This window comes from Manihot esculenta, chromosome 11, assembly GCF_001659605.2.
Source record: "Manihot esculenta cultivar AM560-2 chromosome 11, M.esculenta_v8, whole genome shotgun sequence".
NCBI classification, from domain to species: Eukaryota; Viridiplantae; Streptophyta; class Magnoliopsida; order Malpighiales; family Euphorbiaceae; genus Manihot; species Manihot esculenta.
The window spans coordinates 10,632,378-10,648,844 of NC_035171.2; the positions used below are offsets into that span (position 1 = coordinate 10,632,378).

The 16,467-nt window shown below is 29.4% G+C and overlaps 3 protein-coding genes across 4 annotated transcripts; 1 reads left to right on the forward strand and 2 right to left on the reverse strand.

The window, feature by feature from the left end:
- The first annotated feature begins 5,258 nt into the window (after positions 1 to 5,258).
- LOC110626167 lies at positions 5,259 to 5,897 on the forward strand. Its single transcript, XM_021771939.2, has one exon. The coding sequence runs from the start codon at positions 5,259 to 5,261 to the stop codon at positions 5,895 to 5,897; it is 639 nt and encodes a 212-aa protein (XP_021627631.1).
- Positions 5,898 to 9,635: 3,738 nt separating this feature from the next.
- Positions 9,636 to 11,157, reverse strand: LOC110625858 (protein SRC2 homolog). The gene has a single exon (XM_021771530.2). The coding sequence runs from the start codon at positions 10,633 to 10,635 to the stop codon at positions 9,811 to 9,813; it is 825 nt and encodes a 274-aa protein (XP_021627222.1). The 5' UTR covers positions 10,636 to 11,157; the 3' UTR covers positions 9,636 to 9,810.
- Positions 11,158 to 11,355: 198 nt separating this feature from the next.
- Positions 11,356 to 16,241, reverse strand: LOC110625857 (probable magnesium transporter NIPA8). Of its 2 annotated transcripts, none has more exons than XM_043961479.1 (14): positions 15,940 to 16,241; positions 15,364 to 15,680; positions 14,958 to 15,126; positions 14,787 to 14,848; positions 14,536 to 14,621; positions 14,345 to 14,418; positions 14,142 to 14,244; positions 13,860 to 13,988; positions 13,662 to 13,761; positions 13,434 to 13,553; positions 12,742 to 12,832; positions 12,589 to 12,658; positions 11,851 to 11,947; positions 11,356 to 11,757 (listed from the first exon to the last, which is right to left on the reverse strand). In XM_043961479.1, exons 3-14 carry the CDS (start codon positions 15,049 to 15,051, stop codon positions 11,503 to 11,505), a joined length of 1,281 nt encoding a protein of 426 aa, XP_043817414.1. In that variant the 5' UTR covers positions 15,052 to 15,126; positions 15,364 to 15,680; positions 15,940 to 16,241; the 3' UTR covers positions 11,356 to 11,502. The 2 variants fall into 2 exon arrangements, with proteins under 2 accessions (XP_043817414.1, XP_021627221.1); XM_021771529.2 differs by having other exon boundaries at positions 14,958 to 15,045; positions 15,940 to 16,240.
- Positions 16,242 to 16,467: the final 226 nt, after the last annotated feature.

Here is a 16,467-nt window from a genome sequence, read left to right on the forward strand (position 1 = left end):
GGAATATTTTTTTTCCATAAATCTTCATTTTTTTTAAACAACCATGCAATGCAATGTGTTAATTTCCATGTAAAAGAAATTTAAAATCTTTACGGCCTTTTAGATAGTAGCCCTTTCTTTTTAGGCTTTAGGCTCAACCCTATTGAGAAGCAAAAGAAATGTTCAGTTTTATTTATTTATTTATTCTATGTTGGAATAATATTATTTCAAGATTTCTAGTTACACTTCTTTTGATAGTCCATCAAAAATTTTCATTTTCGCTTGGCAAGTGAAATTTATAATTTCGATTAATAATTCACTAAAAAATAAAAAAAATAGAAATTAATAGACAATAACTTTTGGCTTCACAAATCCGATATATGATTGATTGAAATTATTTTATGTGAAATATATCCATTTCCTTTTTTTTTTTTTCTCTTTCAACAAATTATTAAAAAAAACTGAGGGAAAAGTGTCACACTTTTGTTTTCTGTTCTTTTTCTTCCACTTCTCTTTGCTTTCTATATAATTGGCATAGAATGCAGAAAGGGAACAAAGTGAATGAATCACTTTGATAGTGACCAAAAAGAGAAACAAAACACTGCAAAAAATAATCAATCACCTTGTGAATGCTTTTAGTATTATAAAAATTACTTCTTTTTATAAAATAATTTAATTCTATAATATATATATATTAAGATTTTACCTTTTTTTTTTTTTGGGTCAGTTGGCATTTGAAGGTGGAGGAGGGGAATTGAACTTGAATAAAATTTTACCAACTTAGGTTATTTGAATCATAAAATCTGAATCATTAGTCAGATCCACTGAACTCAAAACCCAAGATTGTAGGTTTAAATATTTGAGTTTATTATTAGGGATCTAACTAATGAATATTGGATTTTTAATATGATTTATTTGATTATTATTTTATATTTGAAATCAAAGAATTTTATAAAATTTTAATTAAATTAATATATTTTTCTATCAAGCCTTATGAAAAAGTATAATTATTTTTAATTTAATAAAATTTAATTAAAAAAATTAAAATCATACAAAATTATATATATATATATATATATTTGTTTTGGGTGTAAATGGCTTAAAACGAGGGAAAAAGAAAAAAACAAAGAAGCAAGCGATCGAGTCACTTTGAAGCGACGGAAAAAGAAAGCAAGTGGAAAATCCAGCAAATGGTTGCAATTTAGAATAAAATAAAAGCAAAATCATAAAGAAAATTAGCTTTTTCATTACGTGTGATGAACTAAGGATAAAGAAAAGGGATCACTTGCCCCGCCTCTAAATCCTTTTTTTCTATATTTTATTTTTCTGCTACAACATAATTTACTATTATCCTACTATTTTTAGGGCAAAGAGAGTTAAACGTTTAAATTAAAAAAAATTCATCGAATTGAATTAATTTAAAATTTTAATTTAATTTTTTTTTATTTATTTTAATTTAATTCGATTTTTAATTTTAAAATTTTTAATTATTTAAATTCGATTCAATTTTTAAATAAAAAATAAAAAAAATCGAATCGAATCGAATCAATTAATAATAATAGTATATTATTTTTAATAATATAAAGAAACTAGATTATATTAATATTAAAATATTTTAATTAAATTTTAAAATATTAAAAATAAAGTGTAAAAAATAATAAAATTTATTAAAAATTCAAACCAATCAAATTGAATCAAATCAAACTGAATCAGACTAATTTGCTCGATTTAATTTCTAATCAAAATCGATTCGGTTTGATTTTTATAAATATTAAAATTTCAATTTTCCGTTTATTTGATTCGATTTGATTTTGAAACTAATCGATCGAATATTGATCCTAACCATTTCAAGTACATTAAAATTATTATTATTTTATATCATAAGCTTATTTTAAAATCACAAAAATTTTATAATATAATCATTGTAGATCGTTATATTTATTAATTATGATAGATTTTATATAAATTCTATTATAATTAATTATTAATATTTAATAATTATATAAATAATAAATATATTAAATAATATTTTTCGTCGGCTGTGCTTGTAAAATATATACATATATTTCAATTTTAAAAAAACGCATTTTGCATATGTAAATTATTTATCATGACCTAACGAATACTAAATTTTCAATTACCAAGGTTAAATTATTATTGAAAAAAATTGAATATAAAAACCAAATTTTTATATATTCTTAATTATAAAAATTTAAAATAATTAAATAAAATTTAATTAATTATATAAAGTATTTATTTGATTTCTTAAAATTTATCATGAGTTAATCCAATTCGGTATTTTATTTCTGTTAACCTAAGTTTTTTACTTTATTTGAACACAAATTTATATAAAGAGTTTTTTTTTGGTTAATTTATTTTATTGTAATTGTTTTATATATATGAACATATTTTTTTTTGAAATAATATACTAACATGATTATATTCAAACATATTTAGGAAATTTTTTATTATATTTTAACTGAAATTAAAATTTTAAATTTCTTTATATACATATTTATGAGATCATAAAGAATAAATAATTTATCACCGTTTTTATTTTTGAAATAAATATTGAAAATTGAAAAAATAGAATCTGAAATCTCTTAAATTTACTCAGATGCACTTATTATCAAGTTAAGTTTGTGAGTGCATTTATCATTGTTACATTAAAATTAAAAAAAATAAATTTTTAATTTTTAATTTTAAAAGTATTTAATTATTATTCTCTTCGTCTTATAATTTTCATTCAATTTACTTTTTCACAGGTATTATATAATTTTCATCCAGTTTACTTTTTCACATGTATTATAAAATATAATTTTTAAAAGTTATTTTTTTACACAAATTTAAAAATTACTTTATCATTATAAATGTGTTTATTTTTTATCAAACAAAAATACATCATAATAAATGGGAAAATAGTGATTCAAAAGAAAAATGAAATAAAGATGATGAGTTGAAATGAGAAAAATAGGAAATGAGTGAAAAGTAAATAAAATTAGGTAAAATAAAAAATGATAGGAAAATAATTAAAATGAGAGGAAAAGAGATATATAGTTATTAAATAAAATAAGAGAAAATAGCAAAATGAGAAAAAATAAAATGAATTGAGAAAATGATGTAAAAAGGTTAGAAATAATGAGAAGAGAAGAAAAAAAAGGAGAAAATAAAAAAATAATGAAGGAAGATAAAGAAAATGATTAGGGAAAAAAAGAATATTAAAAAAGAAAAGTAATAAGAAAATAAAAAAATTAAAGAAAATGACAGAAAGAAAATAAATAAAAAAGAAAAAGGAAATAGAAAAGGAGAAAAATTAAAAGTTAAAAAATAAAAGAAAATAAATAATATAAAATAAAAAAAGTAGGAGAAAAAAAATAAAAAATAAAAGTGAAGGAAACAATATTGAAATATAAATTATCAATGAATTTTGAAATATATAGTAAATTTAATATTTTTTAATTTATTAATAATTGACAAATTTTTTAATCAATTGGTAGAACTTATTGGTAATTGGAGAATTCTTTATAGCGTAAAAATAACGATATTTTTATTATTTTGTACTCAATTCTTTACATAAGTTTTTTCTATTTTTTTATTTTTAATTTTAATACAACATAATAATACCCTAAAATATGTTATATGTTGATAAAATATGTTATATGTTATCAACGGTTGATATTAACATGGAATCATAAAAATTTCATCCATAAAAAAAATTTAAATATTATAATTATCGATATTTGAAATGACTGAACACTCATTCTATTTTAAACCGATCAAATCTTTTATAATATAAAATTACCGTTGAAAAGTATATGACAATAAATTTCATTACATCTATAAATGCATAATTTTTTAACTATTAACGAACTGCCGAATTTTTAAAAAATTTACTAACAAAATTTATTTTTTTACGTATAAAAATAAAACATATATAAAATTTAAAATATATATTTTTACACACTCATTTTAAATTCAAATTATTTTCTTACCTTCGCTTTTATAGTTTATTATTAAATTAAGTGTTGGAGTGATTATTTATAAGTGTCAACGACCTCTTTCTCTTCAAATTATTTTTGTACTTTCGCTTTTTATAGTTTATTATTAAATTGAGTATCGAGTGGTTATCCATACGTGTGAACGATATCTTTTTCTTTCGTAGGTTTACCAATTATCCTTTAATTTATTTTCGATCATATCAAGCTGTTATAAAATATTATTTATTTTTTTTATATTATAATTTTTATATAAATTAATTATTATAACTCTATTTAATTTTTTTATTTTCAGTATAATTTATTATTAATTATTTATTCTTTTATATAAAATTTTAAATAAGCTTTCAGCATTTAATTTAATTTATATATTATTGTTTTTTTAATATATTTTTTTATAGTAAAAATGAATATAATTAGAAAGTTAAAGGAAAAAAAATTATTTTTTACTTAAAATAACTATCTTTTCTTAATTTATATGAAAAATAAAATAAATTTTATAAAATAAAAAATATTATTAAATAAATAAAGGGACTAAATAGTAAATGGTTTTAAAAAAATAAAAATTAACTAATATATTTAAAAAAACTAATAGCAATTTCTACACCGAGAGAGAGAGAGAGGAGCTCCTATATGGTTTGCTTAGACAGATCATCTATTAGAGAACCGTTGAAAAAAGGCAAAAAAACACATGCATTTCTCAAGTCTCCGACCAAAAGACCCACAACACAACCCTCTCTTACATTTGAATAATTCAAATCTCGTCTCGTCTCTTCTGTTCTTAGCTGTATTACTTCAACTCTCTTGTAAACTAAGTGATAATTCTTTAATACCCCAAAACCTCTAATTCATAACTCAAACATAATTAAAATTATTTTAATTTTTATTAAAAAACATATTTTTCTTATTTTAATTTGATTAAAATGTGAATTAAGTTAAGAATTTTCCTCTCTATTTTAGTAAAATGTCCCACTAAAATAGCCTACGCGGGGAGGAGCGGTTGTTGGGTCCATTTGAATATAGCTCCCACAGTTTCCAGAACCCTTCCCTCTCAAGATTTCTTTAATATTATTTTTTTTAATAATAGAAATCCTTAAGCTCACCATCGTCTTTCTTGCTATATATTTACAAACCCTTACCTTCTTGTTTTCTCACAAGGGTTTTTCTTTCTTCTGCGAGGTCTGGCAAACCTCGCAGAAACAAGAAACCCAAATCTCTCTCTTCTCTTCTATCTTCCTTAAATAAATTTCTATTTAAAATTTTCTTCTTTAAAGCTTTTGTGAAATGGCGGTGCATCCGAGGGTGAACTCTGTGATTGCTAAGAGACTATGGAATGTGTTGAGAGTCTCCTTCTTTATGATCAGAAATAAGGGTCTGGTTTCAACGAGGAAGCTGGTGATGGACATGAATGTCATGATGAAGAGAGGGAAACTTTTAAGGAAGTCTTTGAGCAACCTCCTCTCCCACCACCACCACGCAAGAAACATGGCACGCGGTAGCTATGGCTTACAGGAGTATGAGTTCTCTTGCAGCAGCAGCCCAAATCCTGTTTTTTTCCACTTGCCAAAGCGTAAACACCATTACTTCCCTTGCATCAACCACCCTGAGGTCATCGAAGAAGAAGAAGACGACGGCGCTAATAAAGCAGCAGCGCTGATTATGGTGCCAAAGACCCCTGAGTATACCTTCAACTTATTTCATCATCTTGATGCCTCAGACTTCGCTCCGGGAGAGAATCGTAGCCCTCTTCCTTCATCCTTCTCTATAAGGGTGTCGGATTATTCATCGGAAGATGATAATGAGAATGATAATGGAATCAATGGACAGGTAGATGATGAAGCTGAGGAATTCATTAGAAGGTTTTATGAACAGCTAAGGTTACAAAGTCGGATGCAGTTTCTGGAATATCAGGACAGCAACTAACTACTGATCATCTTCTTTAATCATCACCGTCAAATCCCATGTTTTATTTTCATTGCTAGCATTACCAGGCTAATAGTTCCTTCTCTGGATATCTTCTTTACCTTCTATGGAATATTATTGCATTTGTTTTTATGAACTACTGTTTCATTATTCATAGTGAGCTTTCATTGATTTTCCTTTTCCTCTATCTAATCAACCTTCACCTAATAAATTAAGTTTTTTGATATAATAAATTCAAATTTCGATAAAAGAAGGATATTGATTTCTAACCCAGTTAAGGTATCAATTTTGATTCAATTCTCTAAACCAAAAATACATAAAGGTAAGTGTATGAGTTTTTTTAATAGTGTTTTTATTTTTTTATTTGCTTTTTGAAATTGTATAAACTGTAAAGTATGATATATGATTGTGAATTATGGACTGGCAATAGGGACGTTGGGTTGTCGTTTCCCTGCTGTGTTTCCATGAGTGGTATAGCTATGATTGTGCTGTTTGATGTTAGTGTGGGGCTTTAGGGTTTCGTGGCTGTTTTGCTTTTATAAGGGTGAGATTACACCTTTTAAGCCCCACTGATGCGTTCATTTTAACCACTCACCTATCTTTATATATATATATAATTAAATATTTAAAATTATTAATTCAACTAATTTAAATTTAGTTGGGAAAAATTTATTTTCATTAATCAACCACCATAATTTTATATTTTTTTTGGGCAGTACATAGAGAAACCATTTTTTTTATTTTCTTTGGACAAAGATAAAACATATTGAATGGATTATATTTAATGCTGATAATCGCCGGGCTTTATCTATCCAAAATAAGATCGGGGCCAAGAGAATAATGCTAATTCAAAATCCACAAAACCTCTCTTTAGCTGACCGATCCAACATCTCAAGTCTTGATTCAGACACGCGGGACAGATCAGGTCGATCGCGAGCCAAGATCCAGCGGGAAATAATTTAGTCCGGTGATATGACGCGAAGGAGAATAGCTGGCTCAGTCACTTTGCAGCCCTATTCACATCCGGAAAAAATTAAATGGTTGTCTGGCGTGAAGAGAAGTTCTGACACATCACTGCGTATGGACCTAAGTGATAGGGGCAGGTGGTACTGTAGTAGAGAAACGATTAGACGTCACTAGCAGATAAAAGAAAAATGGATAAAATGGGAAGGACGTTTTCATCTAAATTTACACGACTATAATAAAATCTTTTTTTGAATTTTAATGCTATTACGGGAAATATAAAATAATGAGGGAAATATAAAATAATGTTTGATAAGGTGGGCATTGAAGCAAAATAAAAAGAAAGAAGAGAGGGATGTGGGAGAAGGCTATTCCAAGAAGAATGATTGTTGGGCAAACAAAACATGGGCCCACATATTAGAACATAACAGCACATGATGAAGATATATGTGTTGTGGGTATTTTTCTTAAAGCAAAGACTTGTGCTTGTGCTTTAATTGGAAGGAACAAATGATTGAATTAAGAGCAAACACTGACTGAACAACCACACCAATTAATTTTATTATTAATGTGTTGTTAGATGTTGATTAATTAAATATATAGTTGGACCACAGAATTTTAGGTCAAGTATATCATTTACTTTTATAATTATAACAAGAGTAAAAAATAAATAATTTACAATGTCAATCTTTCACGAGCAGCAGTATGTTGAAATAATAATAGAAATAGTTGACGGATTATAATTCATCAGTAATAAATAATAAAGGAAAAATTATTTTTTAGTCCTTGAGATTTAACGTAATTAACGTTTCTATTTTTCTATTTTGGCGACCCAATACTTAAGTCCCTCATTTTCTCTTCCGTCCAAATTCGTAGTCCTTCCATCCATTTAAACCGTTTGATCAAAGAGTCAAAGGTGAGAGATGATAATTTTTTTCAAAAATACCCTCTCTCAATGTGAAATTCCTATTTTTATTCTCTTTCATATTTTTTCCATTTCTTTTTATCCACCGTTAATTCTCCTCTTTTTTTTCTCTCTCTCTCTTTTCTTCATCTTTCTTCTCCCTCATATTTTCCTTATTTCCTTTTGACAGAGTTGATTTTTCTTTTTTTTTTTTGCTCTTTTCCATCTTTCTTCTCCCTGAATCATTATTTGAGAACTGCAGAAAGGGTAAGAGTTATGGTGAAGAAGAAAAAGAAGAAGAAGAAGAAGTTGCAGAAAGAAAAGAAGAAGAAGAATTTACAGTGATTTTAAAATAGCGAGTTTGGGTTTGGGTGATTTTAAAATAGCAGAATTTTTAGTGAGGGTTAATTTTGTCAATTTACGTATCCCAAACGGTTATTTTGGATGGAAGGACTACGAATTTGGACAGAAGAGAAAGTGAGGGACTTAAGTGTTGAGTCGCCAAAATAGAGGGATAGAAGTGTTAATTACGTTAAATTTCAGGGATTAAAAAATAATTTTTCCAATAATAAATTTTATAACAGAGTTAAAAATATGTTTATTGTGTCATTGACTGTACGTACCCGTTATAATTTTTATTATTAAATTTTGAGATCAATAACGGATACTTATATATATTATGTATTTAAGAGTGATAATATTAAATTTAAAATTGAATTGAATAAACTAAAAATTAAAATTTTAGTATTTATAAAAGTTAAATTGAATCGATTTTAGTAATAAATCAAATCAAATCGAATTAATTTGATTCAGTTGAATTTGATTTAATCGATTTGAATTTTTAATAATTTTTTTTATTTTTTATTTTTTATTTTTAATATTTAAAATTTAATTAAAATATTTTAATTTTAATATGATTTAATTTTTTATATTATTAAAAATAATAAACTATTATTATTAATTGATTCAATTCATTTATTTAATTTTTTATTAAAATTAAATTAAATCAAAATAATTAAATTTTTTAAAATTAAAAATTAAATTAAATCAAAATAAATAAAAAAATTAAATTAAAATTTTAAATTAATTCTGATCGATTTTTTCTTAATCGGTTGTTAGGTCACCTGTCCGTCATCTAACAGACCATCGTAAAGGTGGTGGATGCGACTTATAAGATTTGGACATGATATTAATAAATGATAAAGAGTTGGCATGGAAAAGGCCTGCCATAGCCTTTTTTTCAAGTACCAGTTACAATTAAACGTGCAAGGCACGTGTTTATTTTCACAACACTAACTTTATAAAAATAACGATTTTAATGCTAATTTCTATTTAATTATTTATAATTTTTAACAATTCAAAAAAGTATCTAATTATTTTTTAAAAAATAAATAAATAAGATTTGAAATGGGATGATTGGGGTTAGTGGGCTTGCTCTAATGTGAAGATAATATTCAAGGGATCATGGAAAGAGCAGAATCCCAAAGCAATATCTTCAATCCATTATTTATTTTTATTTTATAAAAAAATACTGTTGAACAATTTAATTATTTAAATTTCATTTTTTTAATAATTTAATTTATTTAATTTAAAATAAATTAATTCAGTTTGAAAGGATGGACCAATTGAATAATTAATTTGTTTGATCAATGGAAAATGTTAAGATTTAAACTAGACTAAATTGCTAATTGAATGCTCAATTTATAATATAAGATTTAAAATTATTTATTAAAATAATTTTTAGAATATGTATATGTATAAAATTGATTTATAATTTAATAAATTTTAACAATTTAAAACATAAATTAATTTTTTTTAGAATATATTCATTATAGATTAATAAACAAAGCATTTAATATATAAGTCCATTTAGTTTGTTTTCCTGTGTTACTGCAATAGGCAGTCTTACATGAAATTCTCCACGTATAGTTAGGTTAGGTAGCAGATTTTTTATCATTAGAGTCGTTGATATTTAAGCAATAATGATAATTAATTATGATTTAGATAAAGGCAATGTCAACTCCAAATCTGAAACAATAGAGTTCCTCACCTTCTGTTCCAATAACTGTGCCAATAACTCTGGGATTCTCTGCCTGTTGATCTCCAGTTCCGAAGCACACTATGAACGTCATAACGTCCAGTGGGCGTCCAAGGCTGAAACCCTGGAGGATGGTAACATATCCCATGTGGATGTGGTGGTAGGGGTGGTGGTGGGTGGTTCAGCAGCGGAAATGGTGGCGGCGGCGGAGGTGGCAGCGGCATTGGTGGTGGGTGATAATAGGCATGAGGAGCAGGGGGATAATCATGAGATGGGTACCAAACTTGAGCAGCTGGGTAAGTTTCAAATTGTGGAGATGGATAGTGATGAATTTCAGGAGATAAGCTCTCAGGGGACTGATGCTGATGATGAACAACTGCTGAGTAGCCACTGATCTCAGCCTTAGCATGCACAGTATATGAGAAATTCAGAAATCCATTGGGCTGTCCATCAGGAGAGCGTACTTGATAATTCACAAACCTGACGATCTCACTGCTGTCTTGAATCAAACACTTCAAAGGCACACGAACTTCCCCAATAGTTTTATCTCCAAATAAGAGTCCTTCATGGCAGAGATCAAAATGAATAAAGAGATGATCACAATTCACAAATGAAACCTTACTCAGATCAAAATACATCTCGTGATTCCACTCAGGATTCCCATCTCCTTCTGCATCTGTGGGTGTTTTCTGTTTCTGGTTCTGGTTTATTTTCTTGTCAGGGTCATCACTCTCGAGTGAAACAAGAACGTACACCAGGAGTTTCTGGAAAAAATTAAACGCTTGCAGATCTTTGCAATACATGAGTTTGAGCTCCAGAGACTTCAAATCCATGGATTCTCAGCTTGACTCTGATTACCCACCCTCAGATCTTTCACAAACAATTTCCCTTGTCCTAACTTCGGAGATAAACTTAGCAGGAGTATGGCAATCCCCACAAATTCTAAGAATTCTCCTGATTCTAATCACACCATCTGGGTCTGAATTTGAGAACCCAAAAACAATGGCCAACTTCTCAATCTGTACAGACACCATTTTTTTAACTTTGTCTGATGCTTAACATCATGCAATACGATGTTTATATGTGGGGTGTATCTCTCCTGGCAAATGCTGTCCATTACTCTTTCAAACTCTGAATAAATCAGATCTGTTCGTAGGTTTGACCTATCCTCAGCCACAAATGTATTGAGTGGCTAGAAGTTTTTCTCGCCCCTCGTTTCTTCATTAGAATTCTTATTTATTAAGCATCTATGCCGGAAAAAAGAATACATCTCCCGGGTTCTCTGAATCCAAATCAAGTACCCACTTATTATGATGCATGATGAACCAAATCTGACGAGTATTTCCCGTCTCTTTGTAAAAATATAGGCTTCGTTTAACTTGCCAGGTCTGCCTAAAAGATAAATTTATATCTACAATAGTTTGTTATAATTTTGTAAATCTATATTTACTTTTTTCTAAAATTTTTAATTTGTATATATGTATTAAAGTAATTTAATCAATACATGTATTTTTTTTATAAAAATAATAGGACAAAGAAAAGTATTGCCTTTCTTTTGAATCAAATGAGCTAAGAATATACACTATGCTACAGTTTCAAAACTACAAGAATGCTTCAGAGGAAGCACATATCAATGAATCCTAAACAAATTGTAATTCTATAAACAAAGACATTTTGAAGGGGGAAAAAAAGAAAATTCCTCATGGAAAACTTCTAAGATTCATTGTTGCTACTTCTCTCAAATGGTTTGAAAGCACTGGGTTTGCTTCTATCACTTTTACACCTTCATCCATTGAGATCTTACTCCAACCAGAATTTCTTAAGGAGAAAATCTTAGGCCGGTGGAAAAAACTTCCTCTGAAACCTGTTATCTTTGATGAAACCATGGTCATCACAAGAACTGCAGATGCATTGATTGTGTCCTCTCCAAAACCTAGTGATATAGAAAAAGCAGTCTGCCAAATAGAAGCTTGTTTTTGTTAATTTCTACTCCATATTTATCTCTCATTATAATTTGGCAAGAAGAAGATATTGCAATTGAAATTAACCTTTGCCTTGGCTAACATCTCCATAACCTTCACCCCTACCCCTGGTGCAACTGATCTTGGGTCTTTATTTTGTGCATCTTCAATTGGGTTGATTAGCCTATATCATATGCAAAAGTGAATAAACCAGCTGAAATTCACGGATAAATACAAATATAATACGGCATAAATATAAATAAAAATCCTACAAAAGGATTAATTCCATATAACAGCATTTGGCAACATGTTGTCATGTATGCAATATACCTTAATATTGAACTTCAACGTTAATGCTGTTGTTTTTTGCAATATCCAAGAAACAGAAGCAGAAGCAACTTAAGTAAGTTGACAAGATTCTAAAAGTCTAAAGGTCAATGAATCCCGAATATGACAATCTCATTTATCAGCATTTCTTAGTGCACTATATATTAAAATCCTCTGAAGTTAAGATAAACCTGGCCTATTAAGTTCATTCAACCTTATACCTTGATTTGAAAACAAAAGGTTCAGATCTATTTTCATGGAGATAGTTTTACAATAATAATGTATTTGCCTGACTTCAAGGGAGTGATTGTGATATAAAATCCTGACCATGCATTTTCAAACAAAGGCTAGAATTAAACGAGCAAGTGTATCATGTCCATATGAACTTGAGAAGATGCTGATCAATCTCTATCACAAATCTGAACAGAAATGAGTGGTCCAAAGCTTTGAAGTCTGAATCAATCTCTAAAGAAAAAGATGTCACTAGATGTATAGTACCTGTCAGATTCACTTGTAACACTTGAAGACACAACCGAAACTAAAGATGCATGATCTTTGTTCTCACCACCTGAAATTTTCAGAATAAGTTTTAACTCTTTGTTGCCTGTGGAATTACATTTTGAAAACACACGAATTCCCTATCAAAGATACCTCTTGGCTCATCAGGTGCCAGCAAAGAAATGCCAATGAAGACACACATCATCCCTAGTATGAACATTGTTGTCCTGGGTGCATCAAATACCTGTCATAAGGAACAATAAGCTTATCAGTTGATCTAAATCCCACTTCAGATGATACAAATATCCAGTTAACTAATAAATAAAAACTGAATCATCAAAACTATGCAATAATGCATCAAAAGAGCTACCATGCTTGTAATTCCCACGATCACTACTCAAATAAGCATTTCCAGTCTAGAACATGACTAAAGTCAGTATCTGTATAGGCACAGTGATTTATAATGTTTATAAATAAAAGTTAAGCCATTCAATTGCAAAAACAAGTACCCAAAAGGAATAAGGAAAAAAAAAAAGATAAATGGCTCTCTTATGGTGTTGTGCTTGTGCCATAGCTGTGCTGTTAAACTGTCTCAGAAAAGGTAAGCAGAATTGATAGACGCAGTTCACCCCAACAATTCACGGCACCAACATCTAGATTACAAGATCCCAAAGGATAAGGTTTTGAGTATATCGTGAATTAGTTTTTGCAGACCACCACCATCACTTCCTAAAGTCGCTTGTCAATTTTTCCAGACTTGATAAGTTTGTTCCCTCAACAACAGAAACAACATTAAGTGCCACAACATAATTAATTGGATAGAGAAAGAACAAAAGAGAGAGGACCTGATATTCCTGAAAGTAGACAAATCCAGTACAAATGGAGAAGAAAGTCCAAACAATCTGAAACATTGGAACAATAAGGATTGCATCAAAAAGTGACAATCCTTCATTCAACCGTGTCATCTGCATGAGTAGATAGTGTGAATCTGATTAGAAGTTTGCAAATCATCTCCATAATGAAGAACCATTTTGATACATTGAAAAACATGAAGATGAATCTGAATTTCTTACCCAAAACCCAGCTGTACTGAGAAATAAAAGAAGCATGGAGTAAGTGAACCAACTGTGCAACTGATAACCATCATACATGGCCAATCTTAGCAGGTTAGATCTGAAATGGAGAAATTTCCCATCAGAATGAGAACATTAATACACAACTTTCCTGGTCAAGATAAGAGGCAAACAATGTCCAAGGTGGGTCACACATACAGAGATTTTGCAAACAGCACTGAGCTTGATCCTACTGCACCGGAAACTACAGCATATGAGAAAGGAAGAAGCATCTGCCAATAAGATCTAAGGTCCTGTCCAGAAACAGCAATCAGAACTTCTGCCCTCCTGGATGGATATTACATACATTGGATGAGAGAAGAAAGAGATTATAACCAGGATACTTATTCCTAAACAGAGGGCGGTTGGGGGGGGGGGGGGAATCCAGGAAAAAGAAGTATGATAGACAACATAGTAAGACAGGAAATTACCATACCTCACCTGTAAATGTAATGATGCAAGGCCACAACTACGATCAAAATCATACAGTAAAAAAGAAAAGTCATGTTGCTATATTTCTCTGTCAATTGCTCTGGTGTGTACACTGATAGATCAACAAACCAACAATACTGATTCAGAATGTCAGACAATCCACAAGAATGAACAAAAATTTACACACCGGGTTTCAAGGATAAGTCATGTACCAGGAGACTGGTGGCTGCCGAAGGCAACAAGAAAAACATTCCCTAGAACAATAAAGGCGGTAGCTACAAGGACTCTGCCAAAAAGAAAAACAAATTAATTCTTTGAGATCATCTTAGTAATAATGTGGCAAATGAAATTTCACACTGTATAAGATTCTCAAAATTCAATCTCACATCAGGTTTTAACATACTTAACAGTCACCATTTTGTTCAGGACAAAGCAGGCAAATGCAATGTTGGATACAAACTGAACTGATCCCAAGGCTGCAAGAAGTGACTGCAAAACAAGAAGAGAGAGGCAAATAAAATGAGAAAAGGGAAAAAGGAAAGAGATATTGATCACACATATGTTGTCCAATAATGCAAAGCATGTATAATAGTGGTCATAAAGAAAGAATGAAGGGTAAATGATAGCCCCTTGCAGTATATTATCCACACTGACCTGAGCAGCATATCCAAAGGAAATGAAGTTAAGGCAATTTCCAAGAAAGAAAAATAGAATACCTGCATAATAAATATCAAATATTTAAGGAAAACATCACAAGTTATATCACTTGTATTATATAAGAGAATTCCTTCAAATAACATAGGAAAGCCTGAGACAAAAATTTACCAACTCTCCAAGTCTGAAAGTATATGATAGGCTTCAAATGACTTTTCCCACTTCTTCCATCTATGTCTAGAGTAGAATGCCTTTCTCTCTGCATACAGGTTTGGATTCATTGAAGTTCATTAGATGATGCGAAGACGTAAAGGTCAGAATCAATAGTTGGTGTCTCTAACTGCTCTCATAATAAATGAGGGCATAACCATGAAAAGATTAAATGAGGATATGGAAGGCAAAATCTGTTCATCTTCACACTGAACTCAAAAGTTAATGGTTTACTAGAACTTAAATTCATAAAAGTAAGCTATGCGATGGATGTCAAGGATGTTCAAAGTGAGCTATGTGAATAAAAGAACACTACATGCTACACAGATGGATTCACTAACTGAGCAAGAAAAGAAACATAACATACCTCCGTATGACCCAACTTAAGAAGGTTAGTCCCAAAGTTGATGGCAATGCTGCCCAATAAATTGATGAAAGCTCCAATGATCCATTCCCGCATGGCTTACAACGTGTGAAGCTCCAAAGGAGAGCCCAAATGCAGTTGAAACCCAAAATTATCGGGTTCAGAGATTCTCAGGATCAACCCAGACGAGAGAAACAACAAGTGTTTGGAAGAGTTATGAGAGAACTTCTCTCCTGACTTCAGACAAAGTCTGCAGCACCCACTTCCAGGAAACACCAATTCCCAGATATATAAAATGAAAATAAATCACTGTGCTTTACCTGAAACAATTACAAAATATATTAAATTAAGTTGTGAAAATACAGAGCTGATCAAATCCTACCTTTGTTGCTAAAAACCACAAAGAAGTTGAAAGAATTTACAACTGAAAATTGGAAAAGGTTAAATGAAAAGGTCGGAGAAGACAATTCCTGACCTCCGAAATTACAAAACCAGAAATGCAAATGAACCAAAGATCCCCGAAGGAAGATTATAAATTGAAAATATATATTGGAAGATAAAGTAAAAAGAGCCTTTTACCTTAAAACCCTGATGAAGGAAGAATTTGCCCACCACAAACTCTCTCTCTCTCTCTCTCTCTCTCTCTCTGTAGTGATTAAAATGCAGCGGATCCAAAGGGGAAGAAAAATATCAGGCTCTTCTTAAAGAACGAGCAAGGGAAAGAAAACAAACCAAGACAAGATATCTTTCTGTTAAATTCCTTGAATATGTTGTTTGTTAGGAGGGAAAATAAAATAATAAAAAAATGTACTGATGATGAGAAAGTGAAGGAAAGCGAGAGTATTTGACGGGTCTTAGGCGTCTAGAGAAGTAAGACGAGGGAGAGGATAAGAGGAATATCCTTTTTAATTTTTTTTTAAATCAAATTTCATCCTTCTATTTAAATTCACATCAAAACTATATTAAAAATATTAAATAACACTATCACTTACCAAAAATTAAAAATATAAGCTACTTTCTTCAGATTATTTAAAATTATTTGAATTTATTTAATCCTTAAATAATAATAATTCATAAATAAATTTAAAAAAATAATTTAATATTTTT